The sequence below is a fragment of the Amblyomma mixtum genome, chromosome 1 (genome assembly GCF_055824585.1).
Source record: "Amblyomma mixtum isolate Tamu chromosome 1, ASM5582458v1, whole genome shotgun sequence".
Taxonomy (NCBI): Eukaryota; Metazoa; Arthropoda; class Arachnida; order Ixodida; family Ixodidae; genus Amblyomma; species Amblyomma mixtum.
In genome coordinates this window covers 244,697,147-244,724,241 of record NC_143012.1, presented here as the reverse complement: position 1 = coordinate 244,724,241, position 27,095 = coordinate 244,697,147, and the positions used below count along the sequence as shown (strand labels likewise).

General features: G+C 51.4%; 2 protein-coding genes across 2 annotated transcripts in view; one reads left to right on the top strand and one right to left on the bottom strand.

The window, feature by feature from the left end:
• The window catches only part of LOC149371371 (alpha-tocopherol transfer protein-like), a 45,586-nt gene extending 43,146 nt beyond the window's left edge, over positions 1–2,440 (top strand). Inside the window, exons 5-6 of the mRNA XM_089565552.1 lie at positions 392–502; positions 1,897–2,440. Coding sequence (XP_089421678.1) covers positions 392–502; positions 1,897–2,070 — 285 coding nt within the window. The 3' untranslated portion in view covers positions 2,071–2,440. The remainder of the gene's footprint in view (positions 1–391; positions 503–1,896) is intronic.
• Positions 2,441–16,196: 13,756 nt separating this feature from the next.
• On the bottom strand, positions 16,197–18,811 carry LOC149371370 (uncharacterized). Its single transcript, XM_089585158.1, has 2 exons — positions 18,406–18,811; positions 16,197–16,356 (listed from the first exon to the last, which is right to left on the bottom strand). Exons 1-2 carry the CDS (start codon positions 18,805–18,807, stop codon positions 16,240–16,242), a joined length of 519 nt encoding a protein of 172 aa, XP_089441284.1. The 5' UTR covers positions 18,808–18,811; the 3' UTR covers positions 16,197–16,239.
• Between the last annotated feature and the right edge of the window lie 8,284 nt (positions 18,812–27,095).

Here is a 27,095-nt window from a genome sequence, read left to right as displayed (position 1 = left end):
TAAACACCATCCAGGTTCCGCTTAACGGTGACGATACATCGTCGAAGCACTAGTTCCGGCACGTTGCTCATCCACAGCTTTGTGTGAAGGTAAGCACACGCCACACGCTTTTATATAGCGAACGGCGCGTCACGCTATTTCCGGCAGTATCGTCGGCTCGCATACGCAGCTGTGGCGAGGCGCAGCGAGTCACGTGATTCGACAGAGGCGTGGCGAGTCACGTGGCATGACGTCAGAGCCAAGCCTCCGCTCCTCCTGGTCTGAAGGTCAAATTTCATAGCCACATGACCTTCAGCTTTATACGGGAGGAGTAGAGTTTTCGCTCTAAGACTACTTGTACTTGCGCTGGTGAATATAATGCTTGCATGCTCGGTCCCTTCCACCTGAACAGGACTGCCTCCCAGCGCGATTCAAGGCGGTGCACGTGGTTTACCAGCCGTCGGTGTTCAACGTGTTTTTCTCGCTGGCCAAGCCATTCCTCACCACCAAGAACATCAACAGGGTCAGTGAACCGGCAATTTTGATTGATTTTTACTGCTTTACTCAGTATCCTATTCGGTGGAACGGACCGGCGACCCAGATGGTAGAGGGTATAATATTTGGAGCTCGGCAAGTGGCACATGGACACATGGGCTATGTGAAACGCCATAGAAGAGTCCCTAAATTGTCACGAAACTTCTCCGTAACTCTGTTTGAGAGCTTCGTGCACTGCCCAAAGCGTCCGCACGGCGGCACTGGCATCAATCGAGGAGCATATATTTAGGCGAGCGGCGGAACGGGAAGCCGCCTGACTGGGTAGAAAGCGACGTTTTGCTTGTTTTCTTGTTGTGGCATTTTCTAAAGCGGAGTATCGAAGTATATGTGAATGCGTGTGTTCTTGTGAACAAGCAAATGCTGTCTGTGAACCACGCTTCACCATACTGTGGGATGGGCTGCCGCTCCGGCTACAGGAGCATCGGCGAAAAAGTGTCCCTTTTTCTTTTCCCGTGTGGCGTAGTGATGGTAGTGAGAAAAACATTTATCTATGGTTAGTTATAGCCGTCCATGATGGGCTGAGTCCTCACAACGCGCCTTACCGCTAAAAGAAGTTGTAGGCCTTTATTTCGTTGGACGGAAACTTCATGTTTTGCGAGAAACATTTCGACCCCCACGGACACGTGTGGCACGAAGAGTTCGTAGCGAATGGGGACGTTGTGTCGCTGAGACGTGAACGGCCCAAGGTGAAGCCTGACGCTGCCCCTAGGATATTCGAAGCGAAGCGCTCCCACGATTCTTACCAAAGCCCAACCCATCCCATTCAGCCGCCGACATCATCTTCCACGCGTCTTTGTTGGTTCTGAAAACACATTTTACTCGGTGACCGCTATGACTTTTCTCATTTGAAACGCTTTCGCTATCGTCAGCGATGTACTCTGGCAAAGATGTACAGTATATCACGCTTTGTACGACATGCTACCCTTAATCTGTGGTTGGAGCTCATTTAAACAAACAGTGTGGCATTGGCGGAGCCGAAAAGTGCTAACGAGAAACAGGTGGGAGCTCAGCAGACTTACCGCAATATTAGCGTTGCGCGCCGAAACGCATTCGTTCGCTATGAAGCAGGAAGCGCAAAGCTGGCGTGCTGTAGGTCACACTGATGAGCGCGTTAGCAACGCATCATCTGGTTTTGCTACGTGTACGGCAAAAGCCAGTAAAGCGCGGGCCATCTCAGTCGTGGGCGGACTTTTAGTTGTCCCCAGGGGCCTGATGGACAAAGGTACAGTACTTCATGCGGGTGCGCGAACGATCAAAGGATTGTCGACGAGGCCCCGCCTTCTCTTCCATTATCTGAGAACACAACGGACGCAGCACGAGTTTCACCCCTCTCTTGGTTCCACCCCCTCCGCTTTTTCGCAGATACACATCCACGGTTCGGACATGGCCTCGCTGCACGAGCACCTGCCGCCCAGCATCCTGCCCGAGGAGTACGGAGGCGTGAACGGGGCCTTCGACAACACCAAGTACTGCCAGAGCCTGTACGACCGCGAGGACAGCTTCGTCCAAGACATGAAGTACGGATACTGCCCCTGACGGAGGAGGAACGGCCCACAGAGAGAACCTCAACTGCCCAGGAAGCGCTAGGCCTCGTTCAACTCCGAGTAACTGCGCTGCGCCTCGGACGGGTTAAAGCTGGCGGCCAGCGTAGTGGGACGCACCTCCATTCTTGTTTCTTTTCCTGCGTTGCATTGTTTTTATTCTGTTATTTTCAATTCTAGGGCGTAGAGGCATAATTAGGGGAATAAAAACCCACTATCGCGGGGATACGGCAAGGGCCAGGCGGCACGATGATGGGAACCGCCGTCAGATGAGTTTTACTCTCCAAGGGTCTCCCTTCAGCTTGCCATTGCGTGCACCGGCGTAACCGGTCGATTCGGTGTGGCCTGACGCTTCTACACTCTAAACACGAATACGCCTATATGGGAGTCAAAAGGGAGTAAGGCGTCCTCTAGCGCACTCGCTTAAAGAAACAGAGTGCGTTACAGGACAGCTTTATTCCCTTTTTTGCCCCTTTCTGTCTAGAGTGTAGAGTTGCCAGTTCTACTGCAATCAGCGTCCCCGCAGAGATCATTCCGGTTTGTTAGGCGTCCAGTTTTCGCGTTCAGCTTTGTTCCTGAAATCACTCTGGTGCCCCTCCCTCACGGTGAAGGCAGTACAGGCTTTGCGCGGGCGAGGTGATACGGCATCGGGGTTTTGGATCTTTTGGGAGTAACAGTTAAAGTTGCTGCGAGGTCCACCCTCGAGTATTCGAACTCAAAGGAGAGAAAAAAAATGATTTAATTTAAGCGAAGTTCAAAGTAAATCTGATCGGGCTCCCCTTTGTGTATGGGCTGTCCAACGGGTCAAAAGAGCGAGTTCGAGTAAACCGAAAGTCCGAATCAAGCGAGTTGGAATTAACGAAATTCCAGTGTGCCCTCTCCCTTCCTACTCCTCCTTAGTCTTCACTGACGTAAAGTTAGAAACTCACTGCCAACTTGGAATCAGACGCGAACAAAACTGCGTTCTTGAGATGGCCAACAGTCGCGGCGCCAGCGAGTCACGAAGGTATTTGCTCGCTAGGTTGTCCAGCAGGTTTCAGGTGATAAGGTGCGATTAACAAGATGTCACCAGCGGCAGCGACAGCGTTGGAGTTTTGTTAACTCCTCAAAGGTCGCACGGATGCCAAAATAATGCTTAATGTAGGTTCAAACCTGTCATTCAAACTAAGCGGAACTCAATCTCGTACAGCTGCGCACTCAAAACAAACACATGTATTTTTGGAAATAAAAACGAAAGAAGTCGGGCTCCTGTTGAAATAGTGGCAAGCCAGGCAAACGCAGCATAACAGCTATCGGTTATCGAACTTAATCACATGCACTTCGGCTGAATATTGTTGCGTTTACGTACAAGTCGTCGCTTTGTGTTGTTTTCCTTTCATTCCCGTGGCAATATTTCTATTCTAAAAAGGTGCGCCAGTTCTTAACTGATTGTTAATAGGTTTGGTTTATTGGGGTTTGACGTCCCAAAGCAATTCAGGCTATGAGGGACGCCGTAGTGAAGGGCTCCGGAAATTTCGACCACCTGGGGTTCTTTAACGTGCACTGATATCGCACAGCACACGGGCCTCTAGAATTTCGCCTTCATCGAAATTCAGCCGCCGCGACCGGGATCGAACCCGCGTCTTTCGGGTCAGCAGCCGAGCGCCGTAACCACTGAGCCACCGCGGCGGGGCGATTGTTAATAGGATCCGATTGAAAGTTTGTCGAACTGCGAGAGGACAATTCACTCTTTTGTAGAGTGGCTCTATGAGCACATAGTACATACAATGAAGAGGAAGATATGAGCTTGGGCAGGACATGTAATGCGAAGGCAAGATAACCGCTTGTCCTTACGGGTATAGTGGAGTAAATTCCAAGAGAAGGCAAGCGTAGCAGGGGGAGGAAGAAAGGTGGAGCGGGGATAGGATGGGCGATAGGGATAGAAGAAGTTTGTGGGGATAGGGTGGCCACAGCTGACACAGGACAGGGTCAATTGGAGAGATGTGGGAGAGACCTTTGCCCTGCAGTGGGCATAGTCAGGCTGATGATGACAATGAGATTCGCAGCTATAGCTTATTATTTAGAACTTAAAGTGCGAGGGTGCAAAGGAAGCACACTTAAGGTGGCATCACAACTTTCAAAAGACTCTGTACGTTGCTTCGCAGGCCTATATAAACGAAAGGAGCGGAGTCTGGCTGGATTAAGTGTGTGCAACACCATGTCGCGTTTTGTATAGGGTGGCCTCGGCGCAGCTGGCTACCAATGTTTCTTTGGTACCTTCCTCTCTTACCTCCGTCTCTGGTTTCTTTGTGCAATGGAACAAGGGGGAACCACATGCATGTATAATTCGCTTTTTGTAGCATAGTGGCGCTTCAAAGCTCGGGGGCTGGCCAACCAGTGTTGATGGGAAAAACTCGTTTAAATTGCAATGACTGTCAAGTTGGTTTTAACAACAAACGTGACGTCCGGGCGCCGAAAACGCAATAAACGGGATACCTCATTCACTTATGTTTTCTGTGTCCTCTCTCTCTTGCTGAACCAGACTTGACGGATCCACATTCGTGGAATGTAGCAAATTAAGTCGCTCTATATATGGACCATTCAGAATTTCCTTCACCGGTCAGTGTTCCGTCAAAATAAAAAATAATGAGCCAATAGGGGAGTCGTCCAAAATCCCGCGTTAAACATTGAAAGGCCACTTCACTTGGCGTAGTGAGCGAGGCAGACAGTGACGATTCGTCATGCTCCATCCAGTACGGGGAATTGTGGGTATTGACTTAAAGGTGCCCTGAAGAGGAATGTGAACTCGTCTTTTTGCCACGGGAACTCGATCTACACGTTCCCAGCATTCTCAGAAACTTCGATCTATTGCCCTGTGCGGCCGATTTCCCTAATTAAATAGAATTAACATCCGGCTCCCGCCTTTTTTTTTTTTAATTCCCCGCATACGGTTGGAGGAGTCGACCAACGCATGGAGTGCCTTTCAGGCAGTCGCGTGGCGACTTTGCTTTCGCTTTTATTTAGTTTTTTTTAGATTTCCATGAATAAATAGGTATATAGTCAGAGACTACATAGCTGAAAATTAGGCTCACGGAAATAAAAATGCGCGTTGACTCTTTGCTTTCGCCGATCACTACGCATCACTCCACCGATGGCAGAGCAGCAAGCCGCCACGGGAGTGGGTGAAAGGTTGGTCGACTCCTCCCACCGTTTGCGGGGAGTTCAAAAAAAAAAAAAGGCGGGAGCCCGACGTTAATCCGGTTTAAATCAGGGAAATCGGCCGCATATGGCAATAATTCGAAGTTTCTAAAAACCCTCGGAAAGTGTAGATCGAGTTCCAGCGCTAAAAATACGAGTTCAGATTCCTCTTGAGTGCACCTTTAAGCACTGCGGGAAAGGAATAGGCCTCGTCGGACCGGATTATGCTTTTCAGGAAGTCAAATTTCTCTTCTGTCCTTAAATTCTAAGTCTAGTAGTCAAGGCAGGTTTTCAAATACCTATCACCAAAACGTTGGTGCAGGTGCATGGGGTACAAATCAAGTCCTCCGCTCTTAAAGCGCAACTGCACCACTTTTTTAGAATTCCGCGTTTTGCAAGGATTCTAATCTATAAGGCTGCAGGTAAAGCATGCCAAATGTTTTTGCGCTAACATTTAAAATAGCGACGAAAGCAACGAATAAATTTAGACTTCTCCTCGCAGCACCGGAGGAATACGTAGAGGCTCGGTGTGACGTCAAGGAATGTAGGATTTCAAATTTCCGCTGCCGCCAACCACACCCTGCCGTGCCTAGTTGCATGCTGCCAAACAACGCTTGGAAGCCGTTGCCATCGGTGGCGTTGTTTTTTTTTTTTTTCCTTGAAAGCAAGCGTGTATGCGTTGGAAATGTGTTCACACCTTCGATGACGTCATGATGCGGGCCCCACTTGGAGGTGTGCGCTGCGGAGAAGCTTGATAGCCGTCGCGATTTCAATCGGCGATTACGTCACCATTTCGAATGCTAGCCCGAAAGGACTTCGCAAGCTTTACCAGAAAGTTTCACACATTCGAACCCTTTGAACTCGTCGATTTCACGAACCTTTGAAGTTGCCCTTCGGAGTTGACACTGGTCGACGAAACTGCTGTCTAGGCGGTGACGTCATGTGCGCTTGCATGGAGTTGAGCTGCCATGAAAGACAGAATTGCTGCTCTCGTCGTTTCGCTGATAGCTTTTAGTGGTGCTTTTTCCCTCCGTGTTTCATAGTTTGCGGAGTGTGGACATACACCAGCGCCATACCATCTGCCCGAGTTCCTGGGTGCCGACTGTGAAAACTCTGAGCCGCTTTTCTTCCGTCGCCGTTCGCTGCGACGAGGGTGCATCTCCGCATGTCCCTGGCAGTAAAGGGCATTCTTGCTTCGAGTGTCCTTGTACATGAAGCAAGAAGCGTGCAGATTGCGCTTCCGGAAACAGCTGCTGAGAAAACGACACGCGAAACTTCGCCATACTTGCGACAACAAAAAGGCAGTGTCACTGCTAATCTCTCCTCCCTATGACGCTGTCGTCTTCGCCCTCTCCGCCGTCGTTGCTGATTGCTGAAAAAATAAATAAATGCCATGCTGCTTCAAATATTTCATCCGGCAACACCTCCTCGACGACGGACTCACTATTTTGATAAAGCGTCATGCCATGGCACTCATCTAGTATCCATCATAATCACCGACCACCTATTCATTCGTCTGGTGAGCGCAAAGAGCATTCGCTTGTTCCTTAAACGAGTACTCGAGGGAACAAAAACGCAGCGATTAGCATGCAGTCACGTGGGATTTTTATAGATTTCAAGCGCCGCAATGTAAGCTGAAAAACATAAAACAAACGAAATTGACATTGATGGAAGTGACGCGATATGATCGTTCTAATCAAGGGCTACTACTTCTGTATTTGAAGATTTGAGCGCAAAATCAAAATATTTGGGAATCATTATTTCGTCAGTTCGACGTGCGAGAAGTAATGTAATCCATAGCTAGAGCTGTGAGGCGGTAATTGTTCACGCATTGCGCGGATGAGGTTTTCTTTCTTATACTGACACAATTTAGCTGAAGCACCCTGTATTTCGCGGTCAATATAACGTGGAACGAGTCCGTAGTGAACCAACTGGGGTTGCTGTTCTGTAGTCAATCCGTCCAACTCCATACACAGCACCAGACATGCACAAACATACAGCGTGCCGTTCCCTTCATCGTTATCGCTACAGCGCAAAGACGACGAGACGAGTACAGAGGCACAGCGTCTCGTCTGTGTTCTCGACTTTTTCGCTGTAGCTATAATGACGAACCAAAAACTATGGGGGTGCTTTGGCGGCCTGAAGTGCGCTAGGCGAAAGCCTTTGTCGCGCTACTTCGACGAACCACCTGGCGCGGAATCGCTGCACCGCTTGGGAGCCATCCTCCTCCACTAGCTGCCGCACACGACCGACTGACGACGGAGCAGCGCTCGGCGACGGACGGACGGACGGATAAAGGCGGGGACACATGTCAAGCAGGGAACACATGTCCGGCAACGCGTCCGGCGCGCCGCTCCGGTCGCCGCTTCCGAACTGCCGCACCACAGCAAGCAGGGACACACAAGGAGCGGTGAGCATCGCTGCGCCGCTCAACCCAAGCTCCGCCCACAACCGGCGTCGCACTTCGCCGCCGCGCAGCGGTGCCTGAGCGCTGCTTGGCTTGGTGTACAAATATTGCAAGAAAAGACGGCATCGCCTTGTTATCAGAAAGACTGCATGCTATACTCGAGCGGCGACAAAGCATGCCTGCTTATGTTGCGAGCTTTCGGCAACGGCACCGCTCGCGGGCGCTCCGGGCGACGAGCTGTGCTGCTGCCTGTCTGCCGTGGTCGTCGCTAGGCCTATAGCCTGCATCGCATCGAAGCGGCAGGGGCCGGCGCTTCGGAAGCCGCCTGCGCTATAATTGAAGGCCTATTCTTCACTCCGCTTTGTTGTCAACAGCATAATCTCACAATAAAATAATAGTGTGGCCAGTTTCCGTGGCGCCTTCAGCAGCGGCTAGCGCGAGCGCCAGTCGAGCCGGACCCCAGCGTCGGGCCAGCTAGCGGCAGCAGCTGCGAGGCGGTTCTCGCAACTAATTCGCTCGTACCACAGTTGTTACTTTTACCAGCAACTCGGTATTGGCCAGTGAACCAGAAACATGATATAATTTTCTCATTTCCCTATCCCAGGGTTTATTATTTACGTCAAGAACACTCATTAGCTCGTTTTTGTGACGCCGGCAGACGGGATCCAGGCTGGCCGGCCGGCAGGCTCGGCTTACTTCACGTTCGCACAAGAAAATACAGAACAGCCATGCTACTAGAAAGGATGCTTCCTAGATCCGAGCAACGACAGCATGCCTGCGCTAGAGTGGAGCTTTCGGCTACGACATCGCCTACGGCAACGCCGGGCGACGAACTGCGCGCTAGTCCCCGACTGCCCTAGTCGTCGCTAGGCCTAGTGGTTTCGTATCGACGCCGCAGCGCAGCCGAGGGCTCTACGGGACTGGCCAGCGCTCAAAAAAAGGTGCTACACTCGGCACCCCTTGTTCGTTCTCCCAAATCCGGGACTGTTTGAACGAAGACATGGTGTTCGGTGAAAACAGCGCTGTCAAACTAACCCTACAATTCAGCAGCCGACACACCGCTCACCGCTGTACCTCTGTCGCGCTCACCTGTGACGTCGCGAACTCGACGTCATGGTGACGTTGGCGCTCTGCGCGCTCGCATTGGCTGCCACTGCCCGCCGGAGCGGCGTGCCGGACATTCGCCGGACGCGGTGCACCGGACATATCTACGCGGTTTGACGCGTCCGGCGATCGCCGGCTGGCCGGAGCGGAGCCGCCGGACGCGGCTAGCCGGACCGGATTCGGAGCGCCCGCCTGACATGTGTCCCCGCCTTCAGGCGAGCGCTCCGAATCCGGTCCGGCTCGCCGCGTCCGGCGGCGCCGCTCCGGCCAGCCGGCGACCGCCGGACGCGTCAAACCGCGTAGATATGTCCGGTGCACCGCGTCCGGCGAATGTCCGGCACGCCGCTCCGGCGGGCAGCGGCAGCCAATGCGAGCGCGCAGAGCGGCAACGTCACGATGACGTCGAGTTCGCGACGTCACAGGTGAGCACGACAGAGGTACCGTGGTGAGCGGTGTGTCGGCTGCTCAATTGTACGGTTAGTTTGACAGCGCTGTTTTCACCGAACACCATGTCTTCGTTCAAACAGTCCCGGATTTGGGAGAACGAACAAGGGGTGCCGAGTGTAGCACCTTTTTTGAGCGCTGGCCAGTCCCGAAGAGCCCGCGGCTGCGGCGTCGATACGAAACCACTAGGCCTAGCGACGACTAGGGCAGTCGGGGACTAGCGCGCAGTTCGTCGCCCGGCGTTGCCGCAGGCGATGTCGTTGCCGAAAGCTCCACTCTAGCACAGGCATGCTGTCGTTGCTCGAATCTAGGAAGCATCCTTTCTGGTAGCATGGCTGTTCTGTATTTTCTTGTGCGAACGTGAAGTAAGCCGAGCCTGCCGGTCGACCAGCCTGGATCGCGTCTGCTGGCGTCATAAAAACGAGCTAATGAGTGTTCTTGACGTAAATAATAAACCCTGGGATAGGGAAATGAGAAAATTATATCATTTTTCTGGTTCATTGGCCAATACCGAGTTGCTGGTAAAAGTAACAACTGTGGTACGAGCGAATTAGTTGCGAGAACCGCCTCGCAGCTGCCGCTAGCTGGCCCGACGCTGGGGTCCGGCTCGACTGGCGCCCGCTAGCCGCTGCTGAAGGCGCCACGGAAACTGACCATACTATTATTTTATTGTGTGATGATGCTGTTGACAGCAAAGCGGAGTGAAGAATAGGCCTTCAATTATAGCGCAGGCGACTTCCGAAGCGCCGGCCCCTGCCGCTTCGATGCGGAGCAGGCTATAGGCCTAGCGACGACCACGGCAGACAGGCAGCAGCAGAGCTCGTCGCCCGGAGCGCCCGCGAGCGGTGCCGTTGCCGAAAGCTCGCAACATAAGCAGCCATGCTTTGTCGCCGCTCGAGTATAGCATGCAGTCTTTCTGATAACAAGGCGATGCCGTCTTTTCTTGCAATATTTGTACACCAAGCCAAGCAGCGCTCAGGCACCGCTGCGCGGCGGCGAAGTGCGACGCCGGTTGTGGGCGGAGCTTGGGTTGAGCGGCGCAGCGATGCTCACCGCTCCTTGTGTGTCCCTGCTTGCTGTGGTGCGGCAGTTCGGAAGCGGCGACCGGAGCGGCGCGCCGGACGCGTTGCCGGACATGTGTTCCCTGCGAGCGCCCCCTTTGAAACGGAGTGGTGTCAATAGACCTTTTCACAAATTCCGCAGCGCCACCAAGTGGCCGCGCAAAGCACTCTGGGAAAACGGAGCGCCGCGGCGCCAGCGGCGCCGCGCTCGCGTCTTTTCGTCCGTCTCTCCGACTGCTCCTGCTCACCGGAAAGCCTTTCTCTGCCATCTCGTCGCCATCGCTGTTTCTTATACCTGTGCTACACGGGAACGTTCGAATGACATCTGAGTCGAATGACATTCGAGAACTGGAATGACATTCGGACTCGGCGGACGCGCGCGGTGCTGCCCGAAACCTTCCAAACGCATTCGAAAGCCTCAGCTCGTTTTCAGCGTACAACGACGGCGACGACGGTGGTCACAATGCTCCGCCAACGACACTATCACGGTCAACAGCAGCATGCGATTATAGTGAAATATCTAGTTTACTATAATATGATTGCAGTGGGACACGTTTTCCAGGCCAACGACACCGACGAATCCGATCGGCGGACGGTCAGCCTTGTCGGCGGCTGAGCGAAAGCACGGTGATGAGGCGGCGGTGCAAATATGTTCGCGCTTCTGAATGAGCGAAACGAACAGCCATATTTCACATGTGCACACATGAACAGTCACCAGCGATAAGCGCTTGCCAAATTAATTTCCGTCGACGACGACTCCCTTCACTTCCGCGACGACTAGGCCTAGCGAGTTCGTAGGATATGATCTGTGATCAAGGGCGTCCGCAGAATTTTTTGCAGGGGGGGGCCCCATTGGTTGTTGGCGCCGGAGGGGGGGGGGGGGGGGGCATGTTCGTAGCAAAAAGGCACTATTTGCGGTATGAATTTATTTATTTATATATAAATAAAAAATAAGTGAAATACACACATGAAATAAAAATTACAAACAGCAAATTAAAGTGTGGCTAGGAGAGATACATTGCAGTTTATCAACGAAGAAACAATTAAAATTAATAAAAAATCCAAAAATGTACTGTCACTTCGTGGAGAAGAGTGCTCAGTATTGCTGCATACGGGTTCTCGACTCACCCGGATTGATGACCAGCACACAGCACAATATGGTCACAAACACGCAACTACAGTCACTCAGTCAGTCTTCCTTGAACAGCAACTGTAGACTCCACGGATTTTTCTGGGCGAATTGCGTGATTACACGGGTGATAAATTCATTTCTGTGCTTCATTACACGCTCTCGGTGCACACTCGTCACACACATTGATTGGAAAAACGGTTGAACGCGTACGTTGAAAACAAAAGATGTCTATAGTATACATACAACGAAAACTTATTTACAAGATAAATGCACGCTCGCAGCTTCATACACCTCGCTCCATTTTGCTCGCGCATCCGCACAGTCGAGCAACCGCACGCACAATGCTCGCCGCTCGTAGTTTTCTCGTCCACTGTCTTGGTTGTTCTCAGATTCGTTGACAAACGGCCACTAAAAACACCGAAGCACAAATACAGAGGCGCGCACACGTGCAAGGGCTTACTTCCGTGCGACTTCCAAGGGGAAGGGACACTCGCCACTCCGGTAGGAAAATTTGTTTTGTGTGTTTTTATGGGGTTCAGAGCCCCAAAACGACTCAGGTTATCAGGAACGGAGTAGTACAGAGCTCCGGATAATGTCGACCACCTGGGTCTCTTTACCGGGCACTGACCTCGCACAGTACACGGACGCTGTTGTCATTTGAGGCCCAGCCAGAGGTGACAGGCGAGCCAGGCAGGCGCCATCGGGCTGCGTTGACCAAAGGCGCTGGTTTTCGGAGAAGACGCAAGGGACGCTGGTGTGGGGGCGCCTCTGGAGACTGCGTCGCCGTGAACAAAAGATGCTAATCTCCTTTGCCGAAGATTCTGATAGCGGCGCTTCTACCGCACTGCGCTCTCCCGTGGATCGGAGGCACAGCGAGCGGCGGCGGCGCCAACTGATCGCCCGCTTGCCCATGAGCAGCCCGACAAAGCGGGGGTGGACACGGCTGATTTGTCCTTCCCTCCTGAAGAATTCATCGGTGGCCGGCATAACGAAGGCGAAAACAAGATGCACTGTGCACTGTCTGCCTCCGTGTCGCTATCTGTCTAGAGATCAAAGAAACAGGCACCCATTTCAAGACGGCTTGAAACACATGCTCGCCGGTGCCGCTGTATGTCTGCAACAGGTCGGCCTTCAACAGAGCTAACGATGGCGTGGTTTGAAAACGGCATAAAGACGCGTGCCCGGACACGGCATTTCGCAGATGTGACCCAAAGTGTGGAAGCGGGGCTGCTTTTACCCTTTTGGCTGAGTCCACCACGGCCCCTGGCGTGCGGCCATCACTCACGGTTCGAGGGAGTGATTTTCCAGGGGGGTGCAGCCGCCCCCCCTTGCCCCCCCCCCCCCCCCCCTCCGGACGCCCATGTCTGTGATTGCGGCGGTTGTGATGAGCGAATCACTAGTTTTAGCGAATGAAAATGGTCACTGAGTGTAGTTTTGGCAACAGTGACCTGAAATTAACTATTGCTTACATCGCAGGGCACGCATGTGATGAACGGGAAACGTGTGACTCAGACTGCCGAGCCGTACTTTACGGCCAGCAGCAGTCGTCGCCGTCGCTAGCTTGTGGATAACAAGTTAGGCCGTTTCAGTTAAAGCGAACGGTCGCCAAACATACTTCTGGGTAAAGTAGTTTAAAATAAAGTACTGGTCACGTCGGAGGAAGCCGGGACAAGAAACGAGAAGCGCCGGTCCTGCGCGATGTCAACAGCCCGCGGCTGTCAAGTGTTCCTCAGGCGTGCGATCTCATCATCGCTTCCCACACATTATCGCACTGCGTAAACAAGCACGGCTACAGCCGGTAAAAAAGAGAACAGGTTGTTTGATATAACTAAAGCGCCGATTGCGTTTATGTCATGAAAACGAGCACTAGCTGTTCGTACACGCGATGTAAACAACAGTATGAGTGCAGTTGTCCTCATCGGCGCACTCCCGGGGAAATTTCATGCTGACGCGGTAAATGTTCATTGCTGTAATATATAATCTTCAAGCGCTCCCTTAGAGCACGAGCTATTTGCTAAAAATGACACAGTAAGCATGACACAGTTGGATGTGGCGTTCTGCTGCCATGGCCGAGCACCAGCAGACGCAAAGACCGGCGTTCTCCCAATGAATGTATACGCAGAGCCCTCGCCGCTCATGTGCCCATGGTGGTGGTGAATAACTTTATTCATAAAAGCCTAAAAAAAAACGAAAATTATGCAGCAGCATTGCAGGCGGCCTTCAGGCTGCCGGTTGTGGCGTCCTGGCCGTACCTAGTCGCGACGTCCTCTGCTCCGGTCACTAGCCGAAGTTGGAGATTCGCATGTGCATGCCCATTGCTCTGTGTCCCGCTGCTGCCCAGCTGCCCGAAATTTGTGTGCTCTTTTCGTTTGGGGCGCGTTATAGCGTCCGGATGTGTTTTTCTTTGCTGCTGCTGTTGACAAGTCATCAGACAGCTTGGTCTTGCACTGATCGTTCGGGCTCGTGTTGTTTCAACTTTAGCCGCACCTGCATATGCGTGCAACGTTGCTGCCATTTCTTCGGAATGCAATAGTATGCCTTTTCCGACGCGAATAAGTGTCCGCGCAAGGGCGAAGTTTTGCTGCCAACGCTTCAGCCGCCGCTTAGGCGTGTGATGTGATGTTGCGTAAGATCGCGCTCATATGCATGTTATATACGATGAAAGGGGAAAGTTGGGCAAGCATTAGCAGCAGACAACCGTCTTCTCTCGAAGCGATCGTCTTACCCGTAATCGCAGCAGGCGTCCGTTCCGCATATACTCGGTGTGGAAAGATCGTGGGAAGACGATCGACGTATCCCTTGTGCCCGCTTGTGTTGAAATGCGTACCACATATTTTGTGGTGTTTCGAAGGCTTCCACAGGGTAAATCGCCCTTGCGAACCTTGCCGATTTATCCTGCGCACCCATTCTAGCTTCAGCTTCTTGTCCTTGGGGAATACGTGGTATGAAATGTTGATGTCCTTTCTCGTGTTGTTACTACAGCCGGGCACGCAGCACCTTTGACCGCCACCGCGATTCTCCTCTGCAGACATGTCGAATGTCTAAAAAGTGTCTAAAAAGATCCCCACATAATTGCAGAAAGATTAACAGATAACCACCACAGCAGTGCGGTGCAACATTTTGCTAAGAGACACCAACAACGCGCACGAGAAGACGCACAACGCCTGAACGCGGCGGCACAACACAGCAACGCGCTTGACAGCAGACGACGCGGGCGGCGGTCGCTCCTTTCTCCCATCATGCTTTGCGCGGATCCGCTAGGGGATGGCGCGGCGCTGCGATTTGTGGAAAGGTCTATTGCCATCATGCTCAGATTTTCTTTATTTTTTTTTAACTGTGCTGTCATCTTTACCTACGGTTTCCTACAATTCTAACCTTATGCCACATCTCTGCTTTTCAGCCACCAATCTCCAATCGCTTTGCTAACTTCCACTGCAGATTTATTTACATGACCATTGTTAGCTTTAAACCCTAGGGCCTCAGGAAGAGTGACTGTGCCTGCATCGACATCCGGATGGATGCCATCACATTTGAGTATGAGGTGTTCAATTGTTTCCACAGATCTACCACACACTGCCCATGTGTCATCTTCTTCGCTAAATTTTTTTTGTAGCTGCGCGTTCTAAGACACCCTGACCTAGCTTCAAAAAGTAGGGCACTGCCTCTTGAGTTATCATAGAAAAATTCTTTCCTGATCTGCCTTTTCCAGTATCGATATAGTTCTACACTGTTTCTTTTCCATTGAATTCATCCAATTTTGAACTTCCGCGTTTTTAACCTGTCGTTTAATGCTCTTTCTTTCTCCGTCCTCATGACCGGCATACTTACTGGTTAGTTTTCTAGTTCTTTTCCGCCACTGTGAGTCAACGCACTGCGCCGACAGCTCCACCTGTAGGCGAAGATGACGTCACTTTTTGGCACCTGCTCTCGTTGATGAGTCACCCCAGGCGCTGGATGTAACGCCGGACGGACGGACGGAAGAATGAGCCATTAAAGGCTTTCGCCTTAATGCGCCCAAGGCTCCACCTTCTATTCGACGGCTGCCGAGTGCGGAACTCTACAGCACCGCTGGGCTCTGAGCACTCACCACGTCTTGTGCGTTGTGCTGCAGCTTACACCGAACGCGATAGTGCACTGGTATCAAGGTAGAAAATATGCTCTGTGAAGAAGAACCTTTAAAGATTTTTTTTTTTTGGAAGGGGAGCGGGCCCTAGAGATAAGGAATACAGAAATTAAGAATCTTTTATTGATCCATGCATTTTACACACGCTCACGTGTTTGCGTAGCATGCACTGAACAAAAGAAATGCCTCGCAATAAAATAACGCCTTGCTTTTCCAGTATTTCGGCTTAACGTGCATCACGAATGTCATATGGACCGCTCCCGTCATCCCCGACAAGAGCTGACTGCCTGCAACAGATGTCAGTAAACAGGTTTGCTGATCTTTACTTCGACATTGGCTTTTTACCGGTCCTTGCCTTTCAAGCCTCGCTCCTAAAGAAGGGCATTTTGCAAATCCCTCAGAGCGGCCTTGAAACGAGCAACGCGAGCACTCAAGGGACGGCGAGGATGGTGCGGAGTTGCGCCTTGAAATTTCGAAACGCGCGTACGAAAAAAAAAAAAAATTGCATGTATAAACGCCAAACGCTGTGTGCAACCACAGAAGACATGCATTCCGACTGATTTAGACTGGCAGAGAGAACAATGAAAACCAGACAACCTTCAAAATTGCACAGTGCTTAAGAAAAGGTTTATTCAACTGCACATGCATCCGTTCAGAGTTAAAATGCTTTAATATTAAAAACCATGGGCGCTCGACGTGTGTGTGCGCGTGTGAGTTTAGTCGTCGTCAGAACTGCTCGTGTCCGAAGGCAATGGGACCGATTTCGGGTAGGGACTGCCATTGCGACCAAACCGTGACTGCGAAGCTTTCGAAACGGCAGGGTTGGCCGAGTCCTGCAAAAGACAACACACAATACTGTGAATTCAGTGCTCAGCCCGACTCGGTGCTTGGACCGTGTTACCAAGCTCAAAGCTGCCAGTAGGGCTGACTGAACCCACACAAAATATCGAGATGAAGGAAACAATGAGCCTGTACATAGGGCAAAACATGTCTAGAACGACCGAACTGTGTTCTGCAGGTACCAAAGCCGCTGCGACCAGGAAGACAAAAAATCACGATGAAAACCAGCGAGCTTAACAGCATGATCCTTACTGAAATTTAAGTGTTATTCTAGTAGCAAATAAACCCCCTAGTCATCTCCCGGAGGCCTGCGTGCCGTGTCGGAGAGGGTTGGTAGGGGTTATTCTGAACTGAACTTATATCCAGACCTTTTTAAGCAAATGTTATCGCTAAATGTCGCATGTTGAACCCGAAACACGCCCAGAACATGTTCCACAATCACGTTTTTCCTTCTGTAATAGAGAACATCGGTTCAAGCAACCAGCCACCTTTGATGTTAGCCTCTCCCGCCGATAATCCATGCTTGAGGCAGGGCCACTAACGCACACGCCTTGCATGGTCACAACGAACTTGACTATTGTAAACTGCCCTAGGTGCCTGTTGGCATATGTGCGTCGCGCCGACGAGGCAGTGCCGCAACAGAGTTTTTTTTTTTTTTTTGCACAGCTACGCTTGATAAGATTGCGACTTGAAACCCTACAGCATGCACTAAGCCGGGTATTGATATTATCGCTCATTTTTTGTTAAGTGTGTACGAGAAGGAATGCTTAGTAATGACACCGAAATGCAAGATCCTCTCACTGCTTCTGGCGGAGGCAAGGAAGTCAGAAAAGGAAGGCGAAAGCTTCCACAAGTGCCCTTCTCTCTCACGCTCACGAGCCAACCACACACAATTCTGAAAGCCATTGCCTACAGTGCTTGCATTATCCGCTTATCAGCAGGAAGCAGTGAATACATCAATTACAACTCGCCTGTTCTTGATGCCAGATGACCGTAACAAGGCAAAGAAAAAGCATGAGAAAGGAAAAACGCGAGGAACATGTGGAACGATAACAATGATGTTCGAAATGCACTGCATAAGGGTAGCTGTACACTTTTAAAAAAAGCTAGTAAAAGGTAGTAAGTGCAGCAGTTACTAACTCTGACTTCGTTTTACTACCTATTATCAGCTATTTACTACCCTCTTCAAGGTATATAGCTAGTAAAAGTAGCCCTTGCTACCTTTTTACTAACTATGGTCGCTAGTTACTACCTAGTTAGAAACCATTCCTATAACCCTAAAATAAAGTCAAAGAATGTAAACTTACACAAATTGTTGTGCTAATAAATTGGTTTTGTAATTAAACATTTCGGCGGGGGCATATGGTTAGGTAGACTAACCTGTTTCTACAATCTCAACTTCATAATTAATGCTGGTATCTTAGGACTAGCCTGTAAATGAGAGTGATTTACGGAGTATATAAGACTGGGGAAGATTTTCCTACATGTCCTCTTTCTGATTTGTGCTCTTCCTGCATTCTGAAACTTTGTGTGCGGACGGTAAGGTTGTTGACGCCATCACCTCGCATAATTTCTACATGTAATGCGCGATAAGCTTAAACCTAAGTGTGATTTACGGCCAGCACACTGATAGCTCTGTCTGGATTCCGGAATTAGTCAAACTGACTGTGAAGCTCTTTTTTATTTTTCGAGTACGCATAAATTTGACAAGCCACGCCAGCACATCGTACGATGAATCTAGAAAGATATGCGAGTTTCTATTGATTTTCTTAGTAAATACTACTAGCTTCCCGTTACTAACTGCGGGTAGCAGCCGTTGCTAACGCAATGGGTTAGTAACTTACTAACCTCCCCGTTACTAATTGCAGTTACTAAGAGGGTAGTAACATATGTGACAACCAGTTACTACCCCAAAAGTTAGTAAGTACTACTACCTCTTTTCTAAGAGTGTATAGCAAATGTGGTGGGATGGTAGTACACAATGAACAAAACGAATTCCGTACAATGCGCTGCATGCTGACGAAATCCAGGAGAGCACTCACCCTTTGCTCAGACTTGAGCACTGCCTTGTATTTCTTGAGCACACCGGCAGCTCTCCTCAGCATTGGTGGTGGCGTCGCTGGCAGAGATGGCGAAGCGGGTTCTTTCCGAAGCGGCGCAGGTTTCTTCGGTGCTTTCGACCCTGCAACGTTCCCTAAATCCGTGAACGCTGAACGGCCGGCTTCGACCCCTGGTCGTCCTCTCGAATACCTGCGAGGCTCTGGCAGGGGCTCCTGGTCCTTCAGCTGCCTTTCGAAACGTTCCTTCTGGGACCTCGTGCAGGGGGGCGAGTACAGAACGCCCCGCTGGTTCTCAGTCGCCGCCGCTCCAGCTGTCGCCTTCCCCGTCTTTTTAGCCTTCCCAGTTGGCTTGCTCTCTACCGGTGTTTTTAAAACCCTGCTCATCTTGTTTCGAGCGCCCTCAGCAACGTTCATGGCTGATCTTGTGCTCAGTAATCACAGTTGCACCAGCGCGCAAAAGAAGGGCTCGCGTACGACGACTACTCTGGTCTCTGTGACTTCTCGGTGCGTTGAAATAAGCGGTTATCTGCGCCGGTATGCGCGCAGGCAGCGCCGTGCGGTGTCGGCTGATCTGTAGTGCCGTCGAACGAAGCTTTTGGATTAGTTGCAGCGCCGTGCGGTGTCGGCTGATCTTTAGTGCCGTCGAACGAAGCTATTGGATTAGGCAGTTCGGCGGTTGCGCATTGAACGATGACATTTCGGAACGGCACGCGTTTATTTTCAGCGATAGCAAAATAAGAAGGACCTGGAAAATTATAGCGCATGCGCAGAACCGCTTTGTTAACGGACACAGTTCACGGTTCTCAGGGCTTGTGCGCATAGCAATTCTTAGGATCGTAAAGCTCGCTGGCGCGCGTTAAAGCAGGGTAACGCACCTCGAAATTTAGATACGCTTTTTCCGGGTTGCGCTATGCTGCTTGAGTGCACGCATATGGGGAAGCTTTTTAGCCTTAGACGGTTTTCGAGGCCACTTATCTGTTTTTTTTTTATCTGCAAAGCGTTTCTGTTAGTCCTGTGGTTACTATGCCTATAATTTAGTGCAATACGTCATTGTAATAATTTCTTGCATTTGCTTGTGGCTGTTTTTTTTTTAAGAAACAAACTGTAATAAGGCCTCTCTCACGTGCAGCCTGTACGCACACATGAAAAATGGTTTGAATGCACAAACCCCTTTATTTCTGAAAAACACAGTCACCGCTGCTATACAGTGCGCCCTCGGTCGGCGCAACCATGCTCGAACGCGCGAGAGCTCAGCGCGCACATCTTAAGCGCCTAGTTTTATCATCTAAGAAAAGAGGGCGAGGGTGCAAAGTTACGTCAGCTGCTGCACCCTCGGAGCGGGCGAGCGCCGGCCAGCGACAGCGAGCGCAACGCCACCGCACGGCCGCGCGCCTGCTCCCACAGCCTTCGCGGGAGCCTGGTTACTTTTGACTAACGGTACCTAACCCAACGGGACAGGTGTGACGACTTCGTCGTGATGGATGGCCGCGCGCGTTGACGGACCCTTTAGTCGCCATTGTAAGCCAGCACGCTTGACGACGCACGCTCCCCGGGCCAGCGGCGATGAATACCACGACGAAGCACGGCCGACTCGTTGGGTGATCAAGCCGGGGGTGCCTGCGATTAGTTTAGGATTGTGCTACGAAACGCCGTATTTCCCAAGATCGTTTGACCAAGTGCAGGTGCCGAGCGGCATGGACTACGGTTGACGGGGACGCTAAGGCGAAGCTGGCACGTGCATCATACAGCAAGAACCAACAGCGAGGCGGGGAAGGGGAATCCAAATCGAGCCCCACGGTGCACCAATGGTGCGGCGGGGAAAGGACGTTTGAGGCGCGATAATTGGCCGCAGTATCGAGCGGTGTTGGTCTTTGATATAAAACCGCAAGTCAGGCGAGCGAGGAGAGGAGAAGCACCAGGGCCAATGTAGTTCCGCCCGGGCGGCCGTGATTCACCCCTACCTACAGAGACCGAGGGCCTTGGGCCTACTCCGGACCCTGAGCTGCAGAACACTCCCGTGGTCCCGTAGTGAAGATGACGCCGTTCCTGCAGCCCATAGCATCCGTAGTGCCAAAAGCATGAACGACGTCCTGTGACCTCAAGACAGCGCAGTCACGTCGCATGGTGATGTGCTTGGGGATCCCGGACCGTGGACTTCACCGCATGAGGATGAGGTGGGCAGACTACAGAGGGAAGCCTTCAGGAGAAATAGCAAGCTTGGAGATTTATTTTACATATTTACAACATAAACAGAAGACCAAGAGTCAGGAAAGAAGCTATGTCACACATGACAGATTGCGGCTTAAATGCTGTTGATAGTCACCAGGCACCTAGGTAGGGAATCTGATCTCTGGCCGAGTGTCCAATAGGCCTTGAGCCTCTTCATAGGCTCCGCCCTCCCCATGTGACCACGCATAAACCACAGAAACACGTGCAGGCAAGGAGGAATCTTGGCGTCTGGCAGCCGCGGACTCCGGTTTCCAGCTGGCCGACCAGGCCCAAGGGTCGTTGGCTCCTTATGCGGCGACCCTGATCGTGGGAGACACGAGTGCTGACAGCTCACACCGACGAACTCTTCAGGTGGGGAAGGACAAATCAGCCGTCCACCCGCGCTTCGTTGGGCCGCTCAGGTCAAGCAGGCAGTGGGTTGGCGCCGCCGCCGCCATTCGATCGAGTCTCCTTCGTCGGTCCACGGCAACGCGCAGAGGAGGAGAAGCGCCGCATTCAGCGTCACCGGCGAAGGGGATTAGACGCCTTTGTTCACGGCGACGCTGTCGCCAGCAGCCGCCCCACGCCAGCGTTTCTGTCGTCTTCCCCGAACCACAGCGCTTTCGGTCACGGTAGCTCGATGGCGCCTGCCTGGCTCGCCTGTTTCAGCTGGCTGGGCTTCCGATCACAACAATGGTGAGCAGACCGTCGACCCCTTTGGGCAGCCACAGCTGAGGAATAAAGAGTATTGTACCATCAGTCAGTTGTGTTGACTCGTTCACTCCTGCCCTCAGCACGAATCCGAGTTCGGCAACTTACCAGGTTGCGAATTTGTCACCTCTCGTTAGGAGGGTCACATTGCATTAGCGGCGAAGGCGTTCGAAGCCAGCCAAGCACGTGATGACATATACTGTATAGGACAAGGGAGCCGAAGATCGCGAGGTAATCAGCTGCATGAATCGTAAGTTAGAAAATGGCTCCGTTCAACTCAAATATTTCTAACAGCAAATGGTCTCGCATTTTAATGGGGTTATTAACGGCGCCGATCGCGAGCTTCATTGCCCACGCCAGAGCCGTGGCTCTACCGTTGCCTGTCCATTTCAAGTTTGGTTACGCCGCGCAGCCTGCGAGCCCTTCCATATCAGCAACATTCTCGATGACCTTCGGATACAGCATTCCATCTTATTGAACTTCATATCTGACCCGCCAAGGCGGCGCACTGGGTACGTTTGCGGTGTACCCATGATCAGCGGAGGCGAATCGCCACTTCGAGCATAAGCGACTTCTGATGAGCCTCAGATCGCTAAGCTTTGCGGGTGGACACATCTAACTTATACCTCTAGAAAGGTCTCACTCACTACTCTCGTGTGGTGCGCGTCGAAGACTGGTTGATTTAGAGTTGGCGCATAAATTATGACATTTTCGTCCTTAAGCGAGGTGGGTAGGTCAGGTACGCATACATGCATAAAACAATTTTTTTTAAATAAGTTTCTGTGAAGGCTGCAGAGCGTTCCTTTGTAGCCTTGGGGCTGCGCTTGGGTGGATGCTGTTGTGTATTATTTCCTTCATTTGAACAGCCAAGAAAGAAAAGCAAACAATTTAACCTAACGTTCACGCTCTGATATAGATGCTGTGTGCAAACTCAGCGACAGCTAAAAGAATACTCGGTAATGCGTTATTACAGCGCAGTTGTTGCGGGAGATTCCTGCTAGTCAATGAAGAACCCTCTTTTTTTAGAGCGAAAAGCTCTACTCCTCCCAAGGCCAACCTGAAGGTCATCTGGCTCTTAGATTTGACCTCTAACGGCAGGCGCGTGGCAGGTGCCTCGATCTATGCCGTTGGCAGTCACGTCCGCCAATGCGCTGGCTGCTGCTCGGTCGCTCCTCCTCGCCAGTTGTGGCATGTTGGTTTGGTTTGTTTATGGGGTTTAACGTCCCAAAGCGACTCAGGCTATGAGAGACGCCGTAGTGAAGGGCTCCGGAAATTGTTGCTCCGGTTGTGGCATGTGATGTGTCACGTGATTCGCTCTTGCGCTTGGAAGCCACGTCCGCTGCTGCGCCGACCGCCGCTCTGGACGCTCGCTCTTGCACTTGTGACACGTGATGCATCACGCGATTTGCTCTCGCTGAAGTCTCGAAACTATAAAGATGAACCAAAGCTAAACCATGACTAACCATGCTTAACAGAGCTTTCGCTCTGTGTATCCTGGCTCAGCTGAGTTGAGGCACAGCCACTTTTTTTTGTAATAGGTGGATTATAAGATACTAGATTCCGAAATTTCACATATCATCTCGTCCATTGTTTTTATTTTCATGATTTTAACGTAAGAACTTAACTGAATCTTCTTTTCCATTAACAGCTTATAGTCCCGCGTGCACAGAGCAGCAAAGACGACGAAGCGGTCACAGGCGCGTGAGGAGCGCACACGCTGCGATGCCAGCTATTAAGCATGAGGACATCATCATCATCAGTTATGAATGCGGATGCGGACCTCAAGCCTGGATGTGTTCCGTCTACTCTTATTTCTTGCTCTGTGATTAAAGGGGCAGAAACACAAAATTTATACCGCAAATAAAACACATGATTTATTTCGTGGGCGTAAGGAAATGCCTAGCAAGTTTCAGTTGCAGGCGTTGAATTGAACATCTTCATACAAATTTGAATGAACGTTGGTTCGAGGACCATCCTTCACTGCAAGAAAACTGAGCCAGCGATTTGGTGCAGAACCAAGTATTGTGTGTCGAGTTGTATAAAACGTAGCAGCACAGAACAGAAAATGAAGTTTTCGCATATCAGCTAATAAGTCGATTTCAATCAATTTATAACACAGTGAAAAGAAACGCGTACGGGATGTAGGCTACACATAGAGGAGGTCCCGAGGTCAGCGACTGAAGAGTGGGACCTCCTGTCTCTGGCGAACCGAATAAATAGTATAATGTTGTAATTGCGATTAAGTATAACGCACAGCAAAAACATTTGCACGGAAAGAAAACTCGCAGGTTTATTTTATATAGTGATATGCTTAAACACCTCCATCACTTTTTCGAAGAAATATTTTTTCACACTGTGCTTTATTTTGTGTTTAATACTGCGTCTTGCATTTCGAAACTGTCTCCCATGATTATCCCTTTTACAATGTTATTTCAGTTGTGTGAACATTCTTTGTGAATTTTTTTTTGTGACGAACCTAAAGAAAACGAAAACAAACATGTACCCATTCCTGCAACAGCCTCAAAGAGGCTAGCAGTATGTTCCAAATAAAAAATAAAAATATTTACAAAGAAATAGGAGTTAACCTTGGCCACATTTTTGTCCTGTTCTTTGTTATTATGTCCATACGAGTATAAAATTTTAAACGCCTTTTAAAATTTATACCGAGAAAAGTACGGCCAACTGCATGAATTATACCTCGAGGTTTACGGATACCGACGGGGCTCAGGTATCATTTCTGCTGTGATGGAAATATTACAAGGGAAAATTCGGTGAGGCTGATTAACCGAGTTTCTCTGGCACCAGTTCACAACAATAGCGGTATCCAGGGTGTCGTGTCCGGTCGCTGTGTTGAATGCAGCGAAAGACGCACACGGTACTTTAAGACTTCGTTTATTTAAAGCCGATGAGGGTGCGACCAGCGTCGACCGAGGCAGGAGCCGAACTGGCCGCCCGAAGAAAGGAGGGAGCTGAGAAGCGTCCACGGGAGGGAGTGGCTTCCCAGAACAGGAGGAGGGTGCGGGGGCGCACCGTGGGGGGGCATCTGGTGACAGCGTGCGACGAGGGGCAAGTGTCGTTAGGAGGAGGATTGAGTGGTCGTTAGGAGGAGGATTGAGTGGTCGTTAGGAGGAGGATGCGAACTGTCGTTAGGAGGGGAATGCGAGTGGTCGTTAGGAGGGGGCGCACACACACAAAAGCAATAAGGGGACACAACACTTCCTTCCCCCTTAGAAAGTTGCCTGGTATCGTGCAGGGGGTCGGCGCTCACGCGTGGAGGCGCGCTGGCTTTGTGCGCTCGGGGGAGAAACACTTGTAGGCTGGCTGTTGTTCGCTGTGTCTCCTAGGTCTGTCCTGGGCGAAGTCTCTTCTTCCGAGAAGAGGTGCCAGGCTATGTGGGAAGATGGTGCACGTGTTCTCTCCGCTGGCGGACAGCTCTCAGACGGCGTCGTAAATCTACGCAGCTGGTTGAGATGTCGGCGTGCTACTGTGCCATGTATGTTGACGAGCCAAGAGCGCAGGCCTATGCGTCTGACAATTGTAGCTTCCTCCCAGCGTGGCTTTTTCAGAAACTGTCGGGCGAGGACGCGCTGCCCCTCATTAAGCGTGCCGCAGCGCGGAATTGCTTTTTCTTCCCGGAACGTCTCTGCCTTTGGCTCGGGGAGGATGGCTGTGAGCTGGGTTCGCATTTCACGCTCGAACATCATTTTCGAGGGGGTCTCGCCTGTTGTGCTCTGAACCGTCGTGTGCTGCTTGAAGAGAAAGCGCGCAAGGCGGCGCTGCAGCGAGCCTGTCTGATCTCTTTCAAGGGCGCGTTTTAGTTCGGCTACGTAGCGCTCGGCTTGTCCGTTTGTCGCTGGGTGGTAGGGGGCCGATGTAACTGATGAGATCCCGTTGTCGCGATAAAACTTGAGGATCTCCGCAGACACAAACGGTGTTCCGTTGTCCGACACTACCTTGCGCGGCAGGCCGAACGTTGCAAATAGTGATCGGAGGTTGTCAATGACTGCTGCCGAAGTCGTCTGTCCCATTTGCCTTATCTCAAGCCACTTTGTGTAGGCATCTACGACCACAAGGAAAGTGCAGCCCTCAATTGGTCCTGCAAAATCAATGTGCAGTGTGTGCCATGGTGTGTCTGGCTTTTCCCATTCTGGGACAGGAGCTTTCGGCGGGGCGCTCCGGCTGCTCTGGCAAGGCTTGCATTCTCGCACCACTGTTTCGATGTCGTTGTCAATGCCAGGCCACCACATGTAGCTTCTGGCACACTTTTTCATTGCAACGATGCCCCGATGTCCGGCGTGGATGAGAGACATAGCTTGTGCGCGTAGTTCTCTCGGCATCACAACTCGGGACCCAAATATGATGCAGCCGCGATGGGTGCTCAACTCTGTAGCTCGCCTGCGGTAAGCGTCGAAGTTGTCCCCTTTGAGTTTATGCACGTTGCCTTGTTGAACAGCTGTGTAAACTAGCCGGAGAGCTGCGCACTTCTGCGTAGATGCTGCAACTGTGCCTGCTGTAAGCGGAGGTTCTGGCAGTGCTTCGAACATCAGAACGTCTCCTGGTGGAAATGGTTCGTCAACAGTTGCGTCTAGTGGCAGACGGCTTAGCGCATCGGCGTTTTGATGTTTACCAACCATGTTCTGGCTCGGCGTCTGGTGTATGCCGCATATCATCACGCCTAGTGGAGAAAACCAGTTTCTCCCTAGAAGGCTTGATCCTGTGCCCTTCACAACAAGCAGAGGTAGCGTATGGGTCTGGCCGTTGTAGTTAACCTGCACGTTGGCAGAGCCCAATAGTGGCAGATTCTGTCCTGACCACGTTCGCAGGTGCGTGTCGTCTTGTTGCAGGGCGGGTGCGTCAGATGGCCATGAAGTTCGGAACGTGTCCTCACTGATCAGAGTACAGGCTGCGCCGGAGTCCACCTCGAACTTAATCAGCTGGTGATGTACGCTTACTTCTGTAAAAATCTTCGGTCGCGTGCCGAGATTCATGGTGTTCAGGTCGTACAACACAGATGGTGTTGCTGATGTTGTTCCATGGAGATCAGATAGCGGCGTATTCTCTGAGGCGTTGACGCTGTGATTAGGCTGGGAAGGTGACTTTATCTTGGCAAGTCTCCGTTTCGTAATGCATGCTCTTTCGATATGCCCTCGCTTGTGGCAAAAATTACACGTGGCTGACTGGAATTGACATCCCTGGGGGTTGTGTTGGTCGTCACACCGCCAGCAGCGTTGTGCCTTTTTGACCGATTTTACAACAACAGAAGGCTTGCGCACCTGGTTGCTTGTCTGGTGTACCGGCTCGGTGTTCCGGCGAATCCCTCTCTGCTGGTGACCGGCGCTCTCCGCTCGAACGGCGATGTCGTAAGCTTTGCTGAATGTGAGGTCCTTCTCAGCGAACAGGCGCTGCTGCAGTGACTCGTCACTCAGTCCGCACACAAATCTGTCGCGTAACATCACGTCCAAGGGAAGCATGGTGGTGTTAGCAGAAGAAGCTGCGTCTCCCTCCTGCCCGGTAGCTGTTGTCGACAGCGTTCCAAAATTGCAGTCGGCAGCGAGCTTCTTGAGCGCGGCTACGTAGGCGCTCACAGTTTCTCCTCCCAGTTGATCTCGTCGTTGGAAGCGAGCCCGGCTGTAGACCTCGGATGGCCTTGGGTCGTAGTGCTTTTGCAGCGCTTTTACGATGTCGTCGTAAGACACTGCCGCTGGTGTGCTTGGCTGAATAAGGGCGCAGACAGTATCGTAGGTCTGCTCCCC